Below are 21,721 nucleotides of genomic sequence, written 5' to 3'. Positions count from 1 at the left end.
CAAGTTCAATGAATATAGCCAAGAACCCGGTCCACCACAAGAGAACCAAACATATTGATGTGAGACACCAGTTCTTGAGAGACAGTATTTACATAACTATAGAGTTTTGCAAAACTGAAGATTAAATTGTTGACATGTACACCAAAGCTTTAAGCAAGGACCACTTTGAAATAAACCACTTGGAGCTTGGTTTAATCAAGATGTACTAAGATACTATTGACTTCCCTCAATGATTGGCTATGAATAAATAATATGTTTAGTAAGTAAATGTGTTGAAAATTTCTAACTAGGTCTTATACTGTAACAGGTGTGCATGCATGGCATGAAATCTAGGGTATGGATGCGTAATCTAAAGACAACAGTCTATACTAGAAAATGTGTCACATCCAACATTGAGGAAATAATTCAAAGAATCTGGTTGTTTGACATCCAGGTATGTACCCCCTTTCCAATTGATTGTTGCACTTAATTGATAGACTGTCGTGTTATTAAAACCAGGTTCCAATTATTGTGTCATTTAGCCTCTAAAAAAACTAAAAAAATAATTAATGGATCAGGTTCCAAAACTGTTAAATCATAGGGTAATCATGATTAGCATCAGTACACATGCAATTAGGACCAATTTCTTAAACCATATGCATACGTCTCTATCGCACAATTAACTCACTCTAACCACCACTTTTTCGAAATTTAAAATCCTTTTACGGTTACTCCTTCTCCCAATTAAAAGAAAAAATTAAAACAATCAAACTGTCAATCACTCTCTATATATCCTTCCTCTCTTTTCATTCTTCCTATTCTAATCAAAATCCTTACAAAGTTTTGTCCCAAAATTTTGAAACTCTAACTTCATCTTCCTAGGTAAACAAAAAATTCTCCATTATCATGGAAACTTCACCAAGCAAAGTCCCATCTAAAACCACTGGAACTACAAGCCCTAACACAACTGCACCTTAGTGGATCCCAAAACTTGTTACTGGATTAGTCGACTACTTTGATAAAGATGATAATGAAGGATTTGAAGTGAGAAACAAGTTGTGGATGAGACATAAATTGAGGGGGAGGTAATAACTGATAATATGGAGGAGACCGGTAAACAACAGGCGGATACGGTCACTACCAATAAAACATGTACGGTGGAAAAGGATGAACATCAAAGTGTGGTGGTTGTAGAGAGTAAGGTGAATGCAGTAAAAGAGGGTGAAAATCTTGTTGAGGGTTCAAACAAGGGGACATAGGAGGAAGAGGTAGGAGAACATCGGGAAACTATAGGCACCGGAGTAGAAGCACCAGAAGCCTCTGGACAAAAATCAGGTTCTTCTGTTGCTGGTGAGGGAGAATTTGTTATGGAAGTTGTTACTAAACAAGAAGAGATTGACAGTCAAGAACTAGCTTCTTTAAATAATGAACCTGAAAAAGTTGAGTCTCTTGATTGGATTGATACAGAAGAAAAAGAGGATGAAAATGAGGGAGAAGAAGAACTTGCAAAGGAAGATAGTGAAGACAGTGATGATAAGGCTCTGGTGAAACTCATTGCCAAGCTAAAGGAGAAGCGGCAAATTGAAGAAAAATCTGCACCCAAGAGTGTGAAGATTGGTGCAAAGAAAGTAGTCTTGCCTCTTGGGGCTGCGAATTTAGGAGGAATAACACTTGTGACTAGAGGAAGAAGCAATGCAGTACTAGAGAAAGCTATGGAGGAGAGCAAGAAAATGAAGAAATAAAGAGAAAGATCCAGGCTAATTGATGAGCCTGCTATAAAAGTGGTGGACTTAGTGAGTGAAGATGACAGTAATGAAGAAGAGGAGGAGGATGAGAAGAAGGAAGTTCTTCTTAAAGAAAGTTGAATCTTCTGAAGCCACTCCCAAAGAAAATCTACCAAGGAAAGAAAAGATGCAGTCTCTGATCCAGAAGTGAAAGGAACCAGTTCCAAAAGAAGGAAAAAGACTCAAAGAAAAATTGTATAGTTGGGAGAGAGGAGTGGTTTGCTGGGGTGATGATGCTGAAAGGGAGAGTGATCGACCCTGCTGTGGTGACTATGTTTGGGACGAAGGAATTGCTGGAGGTCCAGGGGTGGACTTATCTGTTCCTGTGCTCATTGACAGTCATATATGGTGAAGCAATGCTTCATTTTTACATGAATTTTAAAGTGTTGGAGAATGATCAAGTGAGTACAGAAGTTAGATAAGTGAACCTAGTTCTTGACGCAAAAATACTGAGTGATATTTTGAAAGTGCCAACCAAGGGCTTTGAAACTTATGTGAGGCGTAAGTGTCATGAGTTAGGGGAAAAGGAGGATTCCATGTATCTGACCAACAAGTACACTAATAAAAGGGAAAAATGACTGCTAGGAAGGTAGAAAAGGAGGAGATGAAGCCATTCCACAAGCTGGTCTTTGAGTTTGTGAATAATTATTTGCTACCTCGATCTGAGAGGCATGAGGCAACCTACTTGGACTTGGCTGTTATGGAAGTCTATAGCAGAATAGACCAATCAACCTCCCATCTCTGATGTTGAAGTATATGGCTAGGGTTGCTGATCAGGAACACAGTACTCATGCTTTGCCATATGGGTTCCTGTTGACCAGAGTATTTGAGCATTTTAAGGTGGAGGTCCTAAGAATGGTACGAAGAAGGATTTTCTTGATGAGGAGACTATGAAGGAATGTGATTGTATTGCTCGACCATCTAGAACCAAGAGCAAAATTATGGTTACCAACGTACTTGAGGAATTGGCTACTGTCAATGAGGAAAAAACAAAGCTGAAAGATGAGCTTGCCTCATTGAAGGAGGAAAACAGGAGGTTGAAAAAGGAGAAGAAGAAATAACAAGAAGCCTCTGCTACAAGGATCGACAGGCTTCTAGTAATAATTTTAGAACAATCCTCTTCCACCAAAGAACCTTATCCTCAATCCTCTTAGGTTCCTAGTAGTCCTGGTGTCAGTCCATTGTCCAACAACCCCCTATGACCAATGTTTGTTTGTTTGTTTCTTGGTTGTTCTTTTTGTGTTGTTTGGTGTCATTGGTAGTCTGATGGGTTTGTTCAACCGTCTTTTGGTTTGGTCCCTTTGGGCTTAATATAGTACATAATGTTTTCAAACGATAATCTATAACACTTCGTATTTTAGCTTAGTCTAATGGTCTGGATTGTCTATTTTTTATTGATGAAATATATATGTTAGTGTAGTCCCAGCGGCCATGAGTTTTACATTAGTATACTCTCTCATTATGCTTACTGACATAGCATATTTTTGATGATGCCAAAAAGGAAAAGTTCGGTGTGTGCTTAAAAACCTAGTTCTTATGAAAACTACTTGAGCTAATTTTTTGGAGATATCATGAGTTGTCTATTTGCAGGTCTAACAATGAAATATGCCTAGCCATCTACTGGGTTTGCGATGAATGAAAGGCGATTCCCTCACACTTGTGCAAACATGGACAAATTGTAGAGGAAGTTCTGCATGAAACTGGTTCTTATGCTAAAAGCCGATGAACTTGGAACAAGCCAGTTTCTGAAGTTACATAAGGGTTTGTCATCATCAAAAAGGGAAAATTTGTTAAGCTAAGAAATTATTACGCTTTGATGATTAACAACCTATGATAAAAACCAAGTTTCAGGGTTTATTTTGGCAAAAGCAAGACTGGCATGACTGTTGTGAAGATGTGACAAAGTAAGATCATTGGACGACAAAATAACCAGGTTTGTTATAGATCAACTGAAGTCACCAAGTCAGAGGCAAAAGACTAGCATTCCCCTACGAGTAAGGTTTCCTAGAAGATCTATCCGTGTCTAAGAAGTTATATATGTTTGGAGGACTTTGTGTAATAAAAGAAATACGCGTATATGGAAAATACTCGTGGGAAGCAAGAATGATGCAAGTTGGAGGTAAATAAGGAGACCTAGCCTAAACAGGAAAGGATTTCCTTAACCGAAATACTCTGGGTTTTGGAGCATTAATTGGAAAAAAAATTGGCCAACCTTGCACCTGTAAAAGAAGACCTTTTGCCACAATTCAAGACTACTGCTATTGAGAGAAATCGTAAGTATACTTATGACAATATCAAAGCAAAGCAACAAGGTACTTCTGAAGATTCAATCCAATCAGCCGAAGAACGGGTTCTTGAAGATAAAGTTGCTTAAGTTCTTTAGTTGTTAGGTTGAGTCGTGTGCTCTGAGTTGTAACCTATTTACTTTCATGAATGTTTTGTAATAGGTTATTGTTGAGACTTTGTTGTGTTACGCTTTCTAAGCTAGAGTTAATTTAGAAAGGGGTTTCTACAATTGGGTTGATTGTTGGGTACTAGAGGTAGTTTCCTTGATTATTTAACTGTAACCTAAAAATTGCTCTTTAAAGTTAGTTAATTTTTGAAGGCAAATCATATTGGGTAAGTCGTGATTTTTACTCCCTTGAGCAATGAAGTTTTTTACGTAAAAATCCTTATGTTGATTATTGTTCCGCAATTATTCTTGTTTGACTGTGCTAAACTTGTTCAAAGAACCAGGTTCTTTGAAAACTCGAAAATCAAGCAAGATACAATTCAACCATTCTTCTTGTGTCTAGGTGAAGTCTAAAATAACAGAAAATAGTAAAAAGAAGAAAAAGGCGCAACCCCAATGGATGGCTAAGCCTACAAATGAAAGTGAGAAGGATGCTCAAGACCCTAAATCCCCAACTTAGATAGTTAACATAGAGAACCAAACAGTTATTTACCAAGGCAATGATCATCAAGAGAAAGAGTCTGATCCGAATGATGATGTTGATTTTGAAGAACTTGCAAGGCTGAATCATTTTGCCACCTTAAAAATTCATGAAGACAAAATTGTGCGGAAAGTAGGCAAAATTAACAAGATTAAAAAAAGGTGGAGCTCATTGACTAAGACAAATTCCAGCTTTTTGGATGGTTGTTACCCATTGTATTGTATCCTATTGTTACTTTAAATAAAATATTTGTTTTGATTGTTACTTAAATTTTATTGTACTGTATCGTTAAATCCGTTGTTACGTAACGACGAAAAGTGTCACTTTATGAAAGGATGGATTTGGTGTGGTGGCGTCGTTACCTAACTTTTTTCTCTCATCTTGCTCTTCTTTATTATTAAATAATAATTTTATTCTTTATCCTACTTTTTTATACAATAATTCTACTTTGTATCCTATTTTTTCTTGGTAATGTTGTAACTTTATTCTTCATATTATTGGTGTGTGACGTCATAAAACGACGGTAAATGATACAATCTATCCAAACATTATATTCATTAAACAATACAATACAATACAATACAAATTAATGACTAATATAGTTCTATACCATCCCTTAACATTAAATACATACAATCACATACATTCTATTATTTTGTGTTTCTATGAAAAATGTAAGGCAATTAAAGTTATTCATTATAAATATATTTGGTATTAATATTTTCTGGTGAAATAAAAATAACTAAGGTTGGATAGGGACGGGGAAAAACATAAATTGTACAATATTTAGAATGTTTTAACAAAATCATAGAAGAATTATTTAATTTACAGTCAATAGCAACTAAAATATCAACATACCATATTAAAAATTTCAATATGTCAAAAGAATGTAAAAGTAGCACGGACTAGCCAGGTTTCGGGCTGGTAATTGAAAAATAACCAGCATTTGTAAAGTCATTGAAAAATAGCCATTATTTTACTGCAACACAGAAGGTTCCAACATAATATACTGGAGATTGAAGTACATGTGTATGAACTTCCAGCATATTATGCTGGACCAGCATATTATGCTGGAACTCAATCATATTATGATGGAGTTCCAGTATATTTATACTAGAACTCCATCATAACATACTGGAGTTCTAGCATAATATACTAGAGCTCCAGTCTATTATGCTGGAAGTTCATATGTAAAAAATTCGAACTCCAGTATATTATGCTGGAATATTTTTCGGATTTTGAACAGTGTTTTCGTTCAAATTTTTTTTTTACATAAAAAGCGACTAAATTGCAGTTACTTTTAAAACAATGGCTATTTTTCAATTACCGCTTGTAAATCTAGCTATTTTTTAATTTCCCCCAAAAGAATCCACTTGGGTCGAGACGAGAATCGCGTTAACAAACTGGTTCCTTTTTGGGGTTTTAGCTCAAAATGTTACTTTCCTAATTGGCTACAGCTATCCACTATAATTTGACACGTCTATCTTGTATTTGTACGATAAATATATAATTAAATAAATATACTTTGTTTAATATTTGCTTAATAATGTTATCTCGATAATCACGTGTTTTAGTTTTAATTATTTAGAGGTCTTATATATTAACTAATATAATAATAGTATCAGATGTTTCGCATATGTTTTTAAGTAAGTTATTTGTAGATAATATACATGATATTTTGTCACTAGCTATTATACATTGTATAATTCCAGTATAATAGTGATTATTCTATTTATACGTATGGTATAATAAATTTTAGAAATATATATATGATAATTCTATAGTAAAAACCATGTATAATTAATAATATTGTATAATCATAGAATAAATCAGTTATGTGATTTGCAATTTCAGCGGCTTCTCACATGAAAAATATATATCAAACAACCCTTAACTAAGAGTGCATCATTTGCAACATAGAAAACATTTTTTAAATAGAAAGTCTTAATACACGCCAAAATAATTGTGTGTGTGTTGGGGGTAAGAGATGGAGACGGGTGGGAAAGAGAAAGGGTTTTGAAACTCCTATTTTTTAATACTAGCGTTTTAATAAAGCAGGTCCTTAGTTTATGCTTTATTATTTATTTTAAAAATCACGTGAAAGTTTAAAATTTTTTAAAGGTAAATAAATTTTGTTACATACGAAATAAACCAAGAGTTATGTTGTTTAGATGAAAGAAAAAAAGAGAGAGTTAAGTATGTTGTTTGTTTATATATAAATAAAAAATTTAGAATTTTGACCTACCTGTAAAAATTGTAAAAATAGTACGGGCTGGTCAGTTTTCGGATTGGTCATTCAAAAATAGTCAGCATTTGCCAAGTCATTGAAAAATAACCACTATTTTGCTGCAATAGAGACCTGTCAAGCATAATATATTGGAGTTCGATACACCTGTAAATGAACTTCCAGCATATTATGTTGGAACTCCAACACATGGAAAGTTCCAGCATATTATGCTGGAGATTGGAGCACTTGTTTATGAACTTCCAGCATATTATATTGGATCGATATACTTTGCTGGAACTCCCGTATATTATGCTGGAGTTCTAGTGTACTTATGCTGGAACTCCATCATATTATGCTGGAGTTCCAGTATACTTATGCTGGAACTCCAGTATAATATGTTGGAGTTCAAATATACTTATGCTGAAATTCCAGCATAATATACTGGCGTATTTTTCGGGTTTTGAACAGTATTTTCGCTCAGATTTATCTTTACATGAAAAATGACTAAATTTCGATTACTGTTGAAAGCGTAACTATTTTTGAATAACTACTTATAAATCTGGCTATTTTTGAATTTCTCCCGTAAAAATTCTCCAAGTTATATTAGGCCCGTGTATTTCAACTGAAGAGCCCAAATTCCTTCTGGCGGGTCGGATAGAGAACAAATGCAAAAACCCAAATTTGTAACTTTAAAAATTGCGCCAGCTTTCCTCTGCTCTGAGCTTGCGAAATCGAGAGTATGTGCCCTCTTCGTCTTTTAATATAGAAAATCTCAACTCCAATTACTACGGTTCTTAGTGATTCTTTTCAAGAATATTCATTCTTATTTGCTGGAGTTAGGGGAGTTTTTGTTTTTGTCTACATAAATACCAGATTTTCTAACAGGGAACTGAATTTAAATACCACTTACAATTGTTATATGATATCTATGTTGCAGGGACGGGGCAATGAAAGTGAAAATACTGCGTATCCTTTTGATTGTTTTTCTTATATACCGTGACACGTGTCCAATAATCACATAGTGGTTTGCATCTGATCTATCACACCAGTAGGTGCTTCATGTTTGTTGCCAATTACTAGAATTAGCTGGGTTAATATTTAGCCAACTGCTTCAATTATGGCCAGTCAGTAATTTTTTTTCATTAGTTAGGATTATATGACAAGTGCATTTTATAATCTCAACTATTAGCAGATCATACTGGCAGGAAAGCACATATTCAGTCAAATCCTCAGTAATCTTGGGAAATTGTAGATTCTAACTTGTTTAAGAAGACTACCAAATTACTTTGTGATTGACAAATCAGCATTGACCATGAACCTTCATTGTATTGCCAAATTAATTTTACTTCAGGAACCATTTCCATGTATTGGTTTTTATGACCACTTCACAAGTTTAATTTCTAAGAGAAAAGGTGCACATAAATGCTTAAGTTTGAACTGCCCTAAAGTCTTTATTTTCGTGACATTTTATATGCCATGGGAATTTTCACGTTTCTTGTTCGTATGCGTTGGAAACTCTACTTCTTATTGTGCTAACCCAATCGTTAGAGTAGCTTTATACTGCAAGTTGATTACATGCTTTGATGGAAGGACTTTTCTTGTATTGTTTTTTTGCTTTTTACTTCATCAAAAGATTCCCTTGACCTATTATTTCGGGGCGCTTCTCTGGAATCATGAATAGAGTATGTCCTCTTCATGGCATTTGATTTTACTAGTCTCAGATGTCTTGCTACATGTGTAGCTTGTTCTATCTCACTTTTTTACTTCCTTATGTATTGCAGATGGCACGCTGTTGCTTCATGGACATGGGATGCTCAGGATGAAACTTGTGGGATATGTAGGATGGCTTTTGATGGTTGCTGTCCTGATTGTAAACTCCCTGGGGATGATTGCCCGCTAAGTAAGCCGATCTATCTCTATATTATAGCTAAACTTTGGGATGAAAACTATAGATTCTGTATGGGGCTTAATTTGTTGTGTGTCTATGTGTCAGTTTTTGTTTGTATACTAATGTGTACTCTCATCTTTGTAATATAATGCTGAAGTAATTTCATAAGATAACTTAGTCATCAGGAATAGTTCGGGCCACATTTGTTAGTAAACGTTGTATTTGAACCTTACAATTAAGTGTGGCTACAAGTATGCTTGACTGTTTTCGCGAGAATGACTTCTTGTAAATTCACGACGTGTTGAGTTGAGGCGAACACCGTCTCTAATTTAGTCTCTTAGGTGTAGATAATTCTAGGTTTATCCCTTTTTTTTCTTTTAGGATAGTTAGTCCCTGAGGTTTAGATATTCTTAGGTCAGTATAATCATAATGATAAGGTCAGGTATCAAGTTTTCCTTGAGAATATCCAATAAGATTTATGGTAACACTTCATTCAGGCTCACTACACCAACAAAGTTTTTCCTGTCACTGCCCTGCAGAACAGGACGCTCGTATTTAGTTATAATCAATGTTATTTGGTGTAATGAGAGTCTACTTGTTTGAAAATGCTATTACACATTACCATTTCGAAATGCTTCTGGTCACTGCTTAATAGTGATATTCCCTAAATTTTTATTGCTATATATATATTGAGTCCTTTTAATCAACCAATAAATTCGGTAAAGAACTAAACTGAGGAAGCAACTATTATTCAGTTACTCACTGTAGTTACTAGCTTTCTTAAAAGTAAGTCACTGCATTGCTAACCCCATTGTGGATTGGTGAACCACCGTATTTGTTAAGCTAATGTATCCCCAAGCGCCTAGTTGTCGATAAGCACCAAGGTGCTGATAAGTTATAAGCATAGCTTTAAGCTCCTTGGTCGGCCTTGAAAGTTCAGAAGAACTAATATGTTGTGCTTCATGGGGCCTTAAAGCTGTATATATGACCATAGTGGGCTTTGGGCATCAAACATGGACATTTATCTTTTTAAAACCTTAAAATGTTTGGTTATGTTAACTTAGACAATTGATTATCTGTTTTGCATTTTCTACCTTCTAGCTAACAAATGGTTAGTAACTTTTTCCTGAAAAGCTTAATCATTTGCAGTCAAAAGATTGGATTTCCATTTAATGACGTCTCCCCTGAGGAGCGAAACAATGATTAATTGAATAAGATAATTTCATGAAGTGAGAATAGTTAGTGTGAATCAAAATTATTTCTAAGAGCTTTTTTCTTCCAACACAGATGCTGTCTTGGATAGTCAAACGCGTGAGAGACGCATCTAAGATGATTTTACTTGTCTAGAATTTCCTCCACTTGCAATAGCTACTCCTTCCGTCTCAAATTATCTGTCGTATTTGTGTTTTACGCACCCCTTAAGAAAATAATAATTAAGAGGTATTTTGACTATTTTACCCTTATTTATATCTTATTGGTATTTCAACAATCATCATATTAACCCATAATTGAGGTATTTGTAGTTTTCAAGAACAATTACTACCGAGGTAAAATAGGGAAAATAATTAAATTTGTCTTGAACTTCTAAAATGACAATAATTTGAGACAATTATTTTTAGAAATCACGACAAATAATTTGAGACGGAGGAAGTATGTTTTTGGCATGTCTTATATGTGCAGAAAGATCGAATCCTTTCTAGACGGTGATCTTCTCTTTAGAATGCATGATATACGTACACATCCGAATCTTTAAAACTTTTCGAATGATGGGTCTAAATTCAGAAAGAAGAGGCTATATAAGATCATATATTAATATAGACATGAGAACGGAGGAGTAGCTTAATGGTGAGAATCTTCCACCTCCAACCATAAAGTTGGATCGACTCACAAAGTGAGCAAGGGTGAAAGAGACCATTGTTGGATTCTAGGATATAAGGGATTGAACATGAGATTTTACCATACCATAAAAAGTTAATTAATGTAAATGTGTTTAACATGTTTTGAAAAAGTGTTAACTATTGGTCGAATTTATTAATTGGCTACGAAACTAAGCAATTAGGGACGGATAATTTAATTGCCATATTATGTCAGTGACCTATTGATGTGTTTTGGTGCTACATAATGTAGGCCTTTTCAGCTGTTGACTGTTTTGCCTTGTGTAATGCCTTCTCTGCTGACTCAAAATTTACAGATGTGGTTAAGAGTTGCCATCTTTTCATTTGTTCACTTAATTGTTCTTTTGTGAGGCATTTCTTCCTAGTTTAAGTTTTGCTTTGCCTTCCTTTCCTTAAAGATTAGAATAAGATACTTCATAAAAAGTTCTTTAGAGTAAGATACATAGCAGTTATCGCTCTATCTCTTATATAGGAACAAGGCCAGGTCCCTATCCCAATTCTTTGGTATTTAGCAGAAACAAATGCTACTAGAAAAAAAGATTGAAACAGCATTTTAGTTTCATTTCCTATTATATATTTATTTGTTTATTTATGTCTAAGGAATTTCTGATTTTTTTCATCCTATTTAAATCTTATGATCTATAATTGCATCATGCTTCCAGCAGTGGAGTTCTGTTGGTACCTTGTCTTGAGTCCTGACAGCCAGAACCTGAATAGTTACAATATCCCTTCCACTCAAGTGTGACTTTTAGGGTGATGTTGCATTTTATTACATGTGTATTTTGGCTTGAAATGGCAAACCGCCAGTTATGATTTGACTGTTTATACCAACTACAGTTGGCCAAAAATCACTTTGGATCCTAGCTCAAGTCTTGCCTACAGACATTTGTCTTATAGATGACCAAGAAATTTGAGACCTTTTTAAGATCCTCCCTAGCCAAAAGCATAGATTACCAAGAAACATTTAGATATCCTTTTCTCTTTCTGAATTATCTGGAATGAGTCTCCCATCCTACTATGAGAACAAATAATATATTTGTAGTCATTATCCAAGTAAATCTTTCAGCTCTCTATTTCTAACAAATTAAATTAAGGGATACTTGCGAATGTCGCACAGTAAAAGGGTGAAATTGAAATTAAATAGAATATAAGATCAGAAAAGGAATAAATGTAAACACAAAACAAAAACACAAATGCAAGGATCACAAAGGGAATAAATGTAAAAGCAAAACAAAAACACAAATGCAAGGATTTGTAGAAAGTATAAATCCCTACTGCTACCCCAGCCCACAATCACCCCTCCCCTAATCTTGCCGGTCATTTTTCTTGCCTCCTAGAATGCCTACCCCCCTCGCCTGCACCACTCTGCTTCCTCCCTTGCCTTCCCAGCCCACTAGTGTTCTCTCTCCATCCCCCCAAATGCATGACACCACACTCCTTCCATCACGGCAGTATTTGGTTTTCGGTTCAAGCTTATAGAGTTCAGGGTCAAAAAAGGTCTTAGTTGGAGCCCTGCAACCTTTTTTCTCGTTCTCTCTCTCCGGGGAGGATCTTAATCATACTTGCTTAACCACCATCCCCCATTAATCATCAGAACTAAAAAAACTTATATCATGGCAACATTTAGCTAGCGTTTGACCATAAATTCCCAAATTTGTTTTAAAAAATTTAATTTGGATGAAATTTGGTTTGAATATAAAAATTTGTTTGGACATAATTTTTAAGACATACTTCACTTTTTTTTTTTTTTTTTTTTTTTTTTGAAAAAACATGAAATGTGACTTAAACCCATAAGTTTTAAAAACAATAAAAAATACCCAACAACTCTATAGAAAATTCATACAAAACAAGCGAAACAAATCTAAAAAAAGTTCATACAAAACAAGCGAAACAAATCTGAAAAAAATTCATACAAAACAAGCGAAACAATACTCAAGAAAATTTATACAAACATTAGCAGATTTTAGCAAATTACCTTCAAATTTTATCTTTGCGGTGGATTGCCACAGATTGGCACAACAATTTTGGCGAAGGTTTTCTTCTCTTTATAGAGAAGGGCAAAGTCGCGTAAGTTTAATGAGGGAAAGGTGGGTAGATATGGACTAGTTGGGTTATAATAACAGAAAGTGGGCTTTTTCCTAAAATATAAAAGCCCACTCGTGGGATTCCACTGGGTTGTTGTTGTTTGTACAAAAGCTTAGAGCAATTTTTGAATTTTTTTAAAAAACCAAATGGTAATATTTTGGGCCAAAATAGCCCTTGAGCTGGTTTTGGGATTTGAAAATTTGCCAAAATATGGATAAGATCTATAAACAAACAGGTATTTGCCAAAAAAAAATTTGGAAATTTTTTGCAAAATCTATGGTCAAACGGGGGCTTAGTTTGGTGCATGCCCAGGGGTTGTTCACAATTCTCTGCTTGTTTAGTTCAAAAGTAATACCTTTGGTGCATTGACTTACTACTACAGCTTCAATTATTTGCTTGTTTTGCAGTCTGGGGTGCTTGCAACCATGCATTTCATCTTCATTGCATCCTGAAGTGGGTAAACTCACAAACTTCTCAGGCTCATTGCCCCATGTGTCGTCGAGAGTGGCAGTTTAAAGAATGAGCTCAAAATTGTTTGCACCTCTTTGGCAGTTTCTTTCTATTATGTCCCTCAGCTCCTCATCGCAATTTCTCTTTAAAAACGAGATGAATTACAGGTTTCTTCAATTCTGTTTAGGTATTATGTTATCTATTATGTGATACTGCAACATTTTAGAAAGTATAGCTATATGCTTATTTGCACTCAACCGCCGAGTACCATTATTAGTTTTTAGGCCAGTCATGGTTGGCACCTATGTTGCGAGGACTCTCCAAAATGTAGCCGCACCCGTGTCGGATCCTTCAAAAATGCACTACTATTGGAGGATCCGACACGTATCCTGCCACATTTTCGAAGAGTCCGAGCAATATAGGTTGGCACAGAATAATGTGGGTGATTGTAAATTTAGTTCAGGATTCCAATATCTTTTCCATTTTCTTTCTTCCTTAAACTGTCTGAAATATACCATTCACATCCCTCTGTGATTTATAACATGAGTAAGAGGCAAGACAAAAGGACTTCCTTGACGTTATGATAATGACTTCAATTGATCTCCATGTGCAATGTCTTGGTAGTGGTTGCGCGTATTGCAGTTTTTTATTTTTAACCTAACAAAGGGACTATTTTCTGAGGGAAGTCCTTTTGTCGTTTTAATTGTAACATGACATTTAGTTCTTTGATTGCACCGTTCTATTTTACAGGGGAAAATGCACATTAAATCTTTGTAACTTTTTTAGGTTGTTGCGTTTTTCTTTGTAGCGCTCATATGAGTTCATAACTAGTGTATCTTAAAAGTTACCAAATTATGTCTAACAATTTTAAGCTTAACACCGTTGGTCATTTCTGAAAGAAGTAAGTTGCATTATTACCACATTGTAGTTTTCGAGTCCCAGAAATTTTATATCAGTAATCTGGTCTACTATGAGTACTCGGCACTTTATTAAAAACCCAAATATAATTGTATATACTTAACTTCCCTTTGGTGTTTCTTTTTGCCTCGAAAACTTTTTCTGACCGAGATAGAACAGTTGTAATATATCGTGTGCAACTATTGCTGATTGATAAACCCTTATGAGAAAACACTGTTGGGTTCTCTGGCAATTGGAGTAATTAAGGGGAAAATCATTCAGGAAGTTGATTAGGGAAAAGATTAGTTGTTACAGCGAGATAACCTGTAAATATTTAAAGCAAAAGAGGAGAGAACGGTTTTTATTATCACATTTTAAAAGTAAGGAAAATTAGGAGCACTAACCAGTAAAACTTGGAATTTAGTTTTACACCGATAGATTTTGGAGAAAGGAAGGGAAGCCTGCAAGTGAAATTTTATGGGACATTTGGGTTAAATAAGTAAAAGTTTAATAGGGTGGCCAGGTTTTATCCTGTTATTTAAAACTATATCTAGTTTTCTTCTAAAATTTTAACTCGTAGCTAGTGTTAGAGAACTTCAGACAAAAGCTTCCTCCTCCATTGCGCTGCTTCTTCTTCTGTTGCTCGCTAAACCCATTGGTTGTTGCTCAATGGGACAACCACAACCTTCAACAATAGAATCCGCAACTCAGTTCTTCGTATTGGATAGACTCTTTCAGATAAATTTGAGTTTGAGATGTCTCCAAAGTTGTCACGATCCAAGTTTGCCCTCCGTGAACTGTTGTGACGGTACTTAGTGATTAGGTAAGCTTAACAATTGCGGAAAAACTAATAAAAACTGAAGATAAGAAAAATATAGAAACGATTAAGATGCCGCTCGGCATATACTAATACAAGATCTCAAAAACTGAACAACTTCCCAAAACCCGGAATCTCATGAAATCACAAGCTGTTGAATAACTACAAGTGTCTAACTCCAGAATGTCTAAACAAAAGTAAATACAGAAGGGTTGATATTATGAGAGAGAATAGAAAGGGATTCATCGGTCTGCGGACGCGGCAGATATACCTCGAAGTCACTGGAGAATCGCGTCGCCTCAAAGGTGGTAGGACTGAGTCGAAGTACCTGGATCTGCACATAAAAAACATGCGCAGAAAGGGCATGAGTACACCATAGTGGTACTCAGTAAGTGCCAAGCCTAACATCGGTCGAGTAGTGACGAGGAAGGTCAGGGCCTTACTGATTATAGCTGAAAAACGAGGTAAAATAGTATAGAATACGATAATATAATCAAATGCTAACAGTAAGAAGTAACACAGGATAATAAGAATGGGAACAACTATAATAGAGACAAAATACTCGCAAAAGGACTCTCTCTCTCTCTCTCTCTCTCTCTCTCTCTCTCTCTCTCTCTCTCTCTCTCTCTCTCTCTCTCTCTCTCTCTCTCTCTCTCTCTCTCTCTATATATATATATATATATATATATATATATATATATACTGGAGATCTCTCGGTATCCCGCACTACAGTCCAATAAATATATGTGCAGGGGATCTCCCGGGATACCGTCCCGTAGTCCCAAAGTAAACACACAGCAGCAACACGAAGAATACTAATTAAAATTCAAATTTCATACCAAGGTAAAACAAGTATTTCTAACCTAGCATGCTACACATAATCCAAATAAGGCAGTTTGAGCAAGTAAAGCAATTAAGTCAATTAGACATGCTTCCCTATGCTAACAACAGGCTTAAATTGCAAGTAGTATAAACAGGAAAGGAAACACAATTAAAGTTACTTAATGAAAACAGGATTTTCAACAATTAGCACAAGTACGCACTCGTCACCTCACGTACAAGGCATTTCAAATATCAACAATAGCAAATCCTAAGGGGAGTTCCCCCCACAAGGTTAGGCAAGCCACTTACCTTGAACCGGCTCAAAATCAATCCGAAATCACGTTCTTGCCACGAGTACTCGACTCCAAATGGCTAAAATCAATTCAATTCAATTGCACAATGTAAATATAACTTTGAGTAACTGATTCCACAAATAAATTCTAAGCTAATACACGAAATTGGGTAAAATGGCCAAAATGCCCCCCCATGCCCATGTCTCGGAATCGGGTAAAATTTACAGATTATGAACCTTCATTCACTCACGAGTCTAACCATACTAAAATTATCCAAATCCAATGTCAAATTCCCAATCAAAACTCGAAAATTAGGTCTAAGAACTTTTCCAAAGTTTTCCCCAATTTCTCACCCCAAATCCAAAATTAGATGATGAATTCATGTTTAGATTAATGGGTTATAAGAAAAAAGGAGTTAAGAATCATTACACAATCGATATCTCTGAAAATCCCTCAAAATCTCGCTCAAATCCGAGCTCCCAAGCTCTAGTTTTGATAAAAATGGTCAAACCCTCGACTTTGAAATTTTATATTCTGCCCAGATAAATCGTTCTTCGCGAACGCGGAAGGACCCTCGCGCTCGCGAAGCACAACTTCGCTTGGTCCAGTCTTCCTTCATCGCGAACGCGGTGGCCATCTTCCTCTCTCTTGCGCGAACGCGGGACCATCTTCACGAATGCGTAGGTATGAGACTTCACAGCCTCGCGAACGCGGGATCACCTTCGCGAACGCGAAGCATTAAACTTCCACCAGCCCCAGCTCCTCTTCGCCAACGCGAGACCCCACTCGCGAACACGAAGAAGGAAACCAGAATTGACCTGCTGCAATTTTTCTGCAAATTCTCTAAGTCTAAAAATGGCCCGTTGAGCATCCGAAATACACCCGAGGCCCCCGGGACATCAACCAAACATGCCAACCAAACCTAAAACATCATTCAAACTTGTTCCAACCTTCGAAATGCTCAAAACAACATCAAAACACCAATTTAACATCGGATTCAAGCCTAAGAACTCCAAAAACTCTCAAATTACGCTTTCGATTAAAAAGTCTATCAAACCTCGTCCGAATGACCTGAAATTTTGCAAGCACGTCACATTCAACACTAAGGAGTTACTCCAACTTCCGGAATCACATTCCGACCCCGATATCAAAATCTCACTATCGAACCGCAAACTTCAAAAATTCAACTTTCGGCATTTCAAGCCCAAATAATCTACGGACCTCCAAAACACAATCTGAACACTCCCCTAAGCCCGAAATCACCCAACAGAACTAACGAAACTGACAGAATTCCATTCCAAGGCCGTCTTCACACTGCTCCGACTATGGTCCAAATTTCAAAGCTTAAGCTCTCTTTTAGGGTCTAAGTGTCCCAAAATACTCTGAAACTTAAAACCAAACATCCTGGCAATTCAAAATAGCAGAAAAAAATACGGGGAAAGCAGTTAATAGGGGATCGGGGCGTAATTTCTTAAAACGACCAGTCAGGTCGTTACATCATCCTACACTTAAACATTCGTTCGTCCTCGAACGAGCATAGAGAAATGTCTGAAGTAGTGAAAAGATGAGGGTAACAGCTGCGCATATCCTGCTCGGTCTCTCAGGTCGCCTCCTCGACCGACTGACCCCGCCATTGAACCTTCACTGATGCAATGTTCTTTGACCTCAGCTTTCGAACCTGCATGTCCAATATCGCCACTGGCTCCCCAACATAAGATAGATCCTTATCCAACTGGACTGAACTGAAATCCAACACGTGCGACGGATCACCGTGATACTTCCGGAGCATTGAAACATGAAATACTGGATAAACTCCTACCAAGCTGGGAGGTAAGGCAAGCTCATAAGCAACCTCCTCAACATGTCTCAATATCTCAAAAGGATCAATAAACCTCGGACTCAACTTCCCTTTCTTCCCAAATCTCATAACGCTTTTCATAGGCGAAACCCGGAGCAGAACCCGCTCTCCAACCATATAGGAAACATCACGAACCTTCCAGTTCGCGTAACTATTCTGTCTGGACTAGGCTGTACGGAGTCTATCCTGAATCACCTCAAACTTCTCCAAAACATCCTGAACCAAATCTGTGCCCAATAATCTAGCCTCACCCGGCTCAAACCAACCCACCGAGGATCTACACCGCCTACCGTATAAAGTCTCATATGATGCCATCTGAATGCTGGATTGATAATTGTTGTTGTAGGCAAACTTCGCCAATGGCAAGAACTAATCCCAAGACCCTCCAAACTCAATCACACACGCACGAAGCATATCCTCAAGAATCTAAATAGTGTGTTCGGACTGTCCGTCCGTCCGTCTGAGGGTGAAATGATGTACTCAACTCCACCCGAGTACCCAACTCATTTTGTATGGCCCTCTAGAACCGTAATGTTAACTGAGTACCTCTATCTGAAATGATGGAAACTGGAATACCATGTAGACGAATAATCTCCCGGATATAAATCTCCGCCAAACACGCCAAAGAATAGGTAGTACACACATGAATGAAGTGCGCAGACTTGGTCAGCCGATCCACAATCACCCAAATGGCATTGAACTTTCTCAAAGTCCGTGGGAGACCAACTACGAAGTCCATGGTGATCCGCTCCCACTTCCACTCCGGAATCTCTATCTGCTGAAGCAACCCACCCGGTCTCTGGTGTTCATACTTCACCTGCTGACAATTGAGGCACCGAGCTACAAATCCAACTATATCTTTCTTCATCCGCCTCCACCAATAGTGCTGCCTCAAATCTTGGTACATCTTCGCGGCACTCAGATGAATAAAATACCGCGAACTATGGGCCTCCTGTAAAATCAACTCCCGAAGCCTATCAATATTGGGTACTCAAACCCGACACTGCACAATACCCCATCATCACCAATAGTCACATCTCTGGCATCACCGTGCAGAACTTTGTCCTTGAGGACAAGCAAGTGAGGGTCATCAAACTGACGCTCCCGAATACGATCAAACAAGGAAAATACGATCAAACAAGAAAGACCGGGAAACCACGCAAGCTAGAACCCGACTGGGCTCCGAAAGATCCAATCTCACAAACTGGCTGGCTAAGGCCTGAACATCCATTGCCATGGGTCTCTCTACTGGTGTTAAATAAGCCAAACTCCCCAAACTCTCTGCACGGCGACTCAAGGCATCAGCCACCACATTGGCCTTGCCCGAGTGATACAAGATAGTGATATCATAGTCCTTCAGCAGCTCTAACCATCTCCTATGGCGCAAGTTAAGATCCTTCTACTTGAACAGATACTTCAAACTCCGGTGATCAGTATAAATCACACAAGGCACACCGTACAAATAATAACGCAAGATCTTCAAGGCGTGAACAATAGCAGCTAACTCGAGGTCATGGACAAGATAATTCTTCTCATGTACCTTCAACTGTTTGGACGTGTAGGCAATCACCCTGCCGTCCTGCATCAATACCGCTCCAAGCCAATCCTCGAGGCATCACAATAGACAGTATATGACCCCGAACCTATAGGCAATATCAAAACTGAGGTTGTAGTCAAAGTTGTCTTGAGCTTCTGAAAGCTTGCCTCACACTCTTTTGTCCACTGGAACGGAGCACCCTTCTGGGTCAGCCTGGACATAGGGGCTGCAATAGATGAAAACCCCTCAACAAATCGACGGTAATAACCCGCCAAGCCAAGAAAACTACAGATCTCTGTAGCTGAGGATGGTCTGGGCCAACTCTGCACTGTCTCCACTTTCTTTGGATCCACCTGAATACCCTCACTCGATACCACATGGCCTAAGAATGATACGGAATCCAACCAAAACTCACATTTCGAGAATTTCGCATATAACTTCTTTTTCCTCAAAGTCTGAAGCACTGTCCTCAGGTGCTGCTCATGATCTTCCCGACTCCGGGAGTATACTAGAATATCATCAATAAAGACAATGACGAACGAGTCAAGATATGACCGGAACATACTGTGTATCAAATGCATAAAGGCTATTGGGGCATTGGTCAGCCCAAATGACTTAACAAGAAACTCGTAATGACCATACCGAGTCCTAAAAGTAGTCTTCGGGATATCTGGCTCCCGAATCTTCAATTGGTGGTAACCTGAACGCAAGTCAATCTTAGAAAACACACGTGCACCCTGTAACTTGTCAAACAAATCATCAATACAAGGCAAAATATAACGGTTCTTCACTGTAACTTTGTTCAACTGGAGATAATCAATGCACATACGCATAGAACCATCCTTTTTCTTCACAAACAAGACATGAGCACCCTAATGTGATACACTAGGCCGAATAAAACCCTTATCAAGCAATTCTTGTAACTGATCCTTCAACTCCTTCAACTCAGGAGGGGCCATACGATACGGAGGAATAGAAATGGGCTGAGTACCTAGCAACAGATCAATGCCAAAATCAATATCTCTATCGGGCCGCATGCCCGGAAGATCAGCTGGAAACACATCAGAAAAATCCCGTACTACTAGGACTTAATCAACTATAGGGGTATCAATACTCACGTCTCTTACATAGGCTAGATACGCGTCACACCCCTTCTCAACCATACGCTGAGCCTTAAGGAATGAAATAACTCTACTGGAAGTATGATCTAAGGTACCCCTCCACTCTACTTGCGGTACACCTGGCATAGCCAGCGTCACAGTTTTGGCGTGACAATCAAGAATAACATAATTGGGCGACAACCAGTCCATGCCCAAGATAACATCAAAATCTACCATGCTGAGCAATAATAAATCATCTTTGGTCTCAAAATCACTAAGAGCAACCACACACGATCGATAAACGCGGTCCACAACAAGAGAATCTCCCACAGGAGTAGAAACATAAATAGGAGAACTCAAAGAATCCCGAGATACACCCAAATGCAGGGCAAAATAAGAAGACACATAAGAATATGTGGAGCCTGGATCAAATAAAAGTGGTGCATCCCTATGACAAACCAAGACAATACCTGTGATGACAGAATTAGAGGCGACAACCTCGGTACGGGCAGGAAGGGCATAATATCTGGCCTGGCCTCCTCCTCTAGGGTGACCTCTACCTCCCCGACCTCCATCTCTAGCTAGCTGAGCAGGTGGGGTAGCAACTGGAGCTGTAACCATAGCCTGAGAACTCTGCGGGGCATGCTGTGGCTGAGAAGTCTGTGGAGGTGCACTCCTCCCAAGTCTAGGGCAATCCCTCACCACACAACGTGTGTCACCACACTTAAAACAAGCTCTGGGAGGACGTGGTGGCTGTGACTAGCTCGGACCAGGTCTGCTGGACTGACCTCTGAAAGCACCCCGCGCAGGAGGCGCAGTAGATACTGGAGGTGCATAATAAGGCTCCTGAGGCCTAGGAGGAGCTGGAATACCACTGGATGCTGTAAGAGTTGAATGAACGGGGCGAGTCATATAACCCCTACCATTACGAACTGCAGTTGGGGCACGACACCAGAATATTGGCCCGACTCTCGAGACATCTTGGCCTCTGTCTCCTCTCTGTCCCTAGCATGCATACCCTCTATCCTCCTAGCAATGATCACTACCTGCTGATAAGAAATATCCATCTCAAACTCACGAGCCATGCTGGACCTAATGCTGAGAATAAGCCCCTCAATAAACCGGCGAACCCTCTCGCGAAGAGTAGAAACCAAGG

General features: G+C 38.0%; 1 protein-coding gene across 1 annotated transcript; it reads left to right on the top strand.

Moving 5' to 3' along the window:
* The first annotated feature begins 1,993 nt into the window (after positions 1-1,993).
* Positions 1,994-13,766, top strand: LOC107815065 (anaphase-promoting complex subunit 11). The gene is made up of 4 exons (XM_075236192.1): positions 1,994-2,164; positions 7,629-7,660; positions 8,705-8,823; positions 13,199-13,766. The coding sequence occupies exons 1-4, from the start codon at positions 1,994-1,996 to the stop codon at positions 13,312-13,314; spliced, it is 438 nt and encodes a 145-aa protein (XP_075092293.1). The 3' UTR covers positions 13,315-13,766.
* Positions 13,767-21,721: the final 7,955 nt, after the last annotated feature.

Source organism: Nicotiana tabacum, chromosome 18 (assembly GCF_000715075.1).
Source record: "Nicotiana tabacum cultivar K326 chromosome 18, ASM71507v2, whole genome shotgun sequence".
In the NCBI taxonomy this organism is placed as follows: domain Eukaryota; kingdom Viridiplantae; phylum Streptophyta; class Magnoliopsida; order Solanales; family Solanaceae; genus Nicotiana; species Nicotiana tabacum.
Note: the sequence above shows the minus strand (reverse complement) of the source record. Positions and strands in the feature narration are given on the sequence as shown.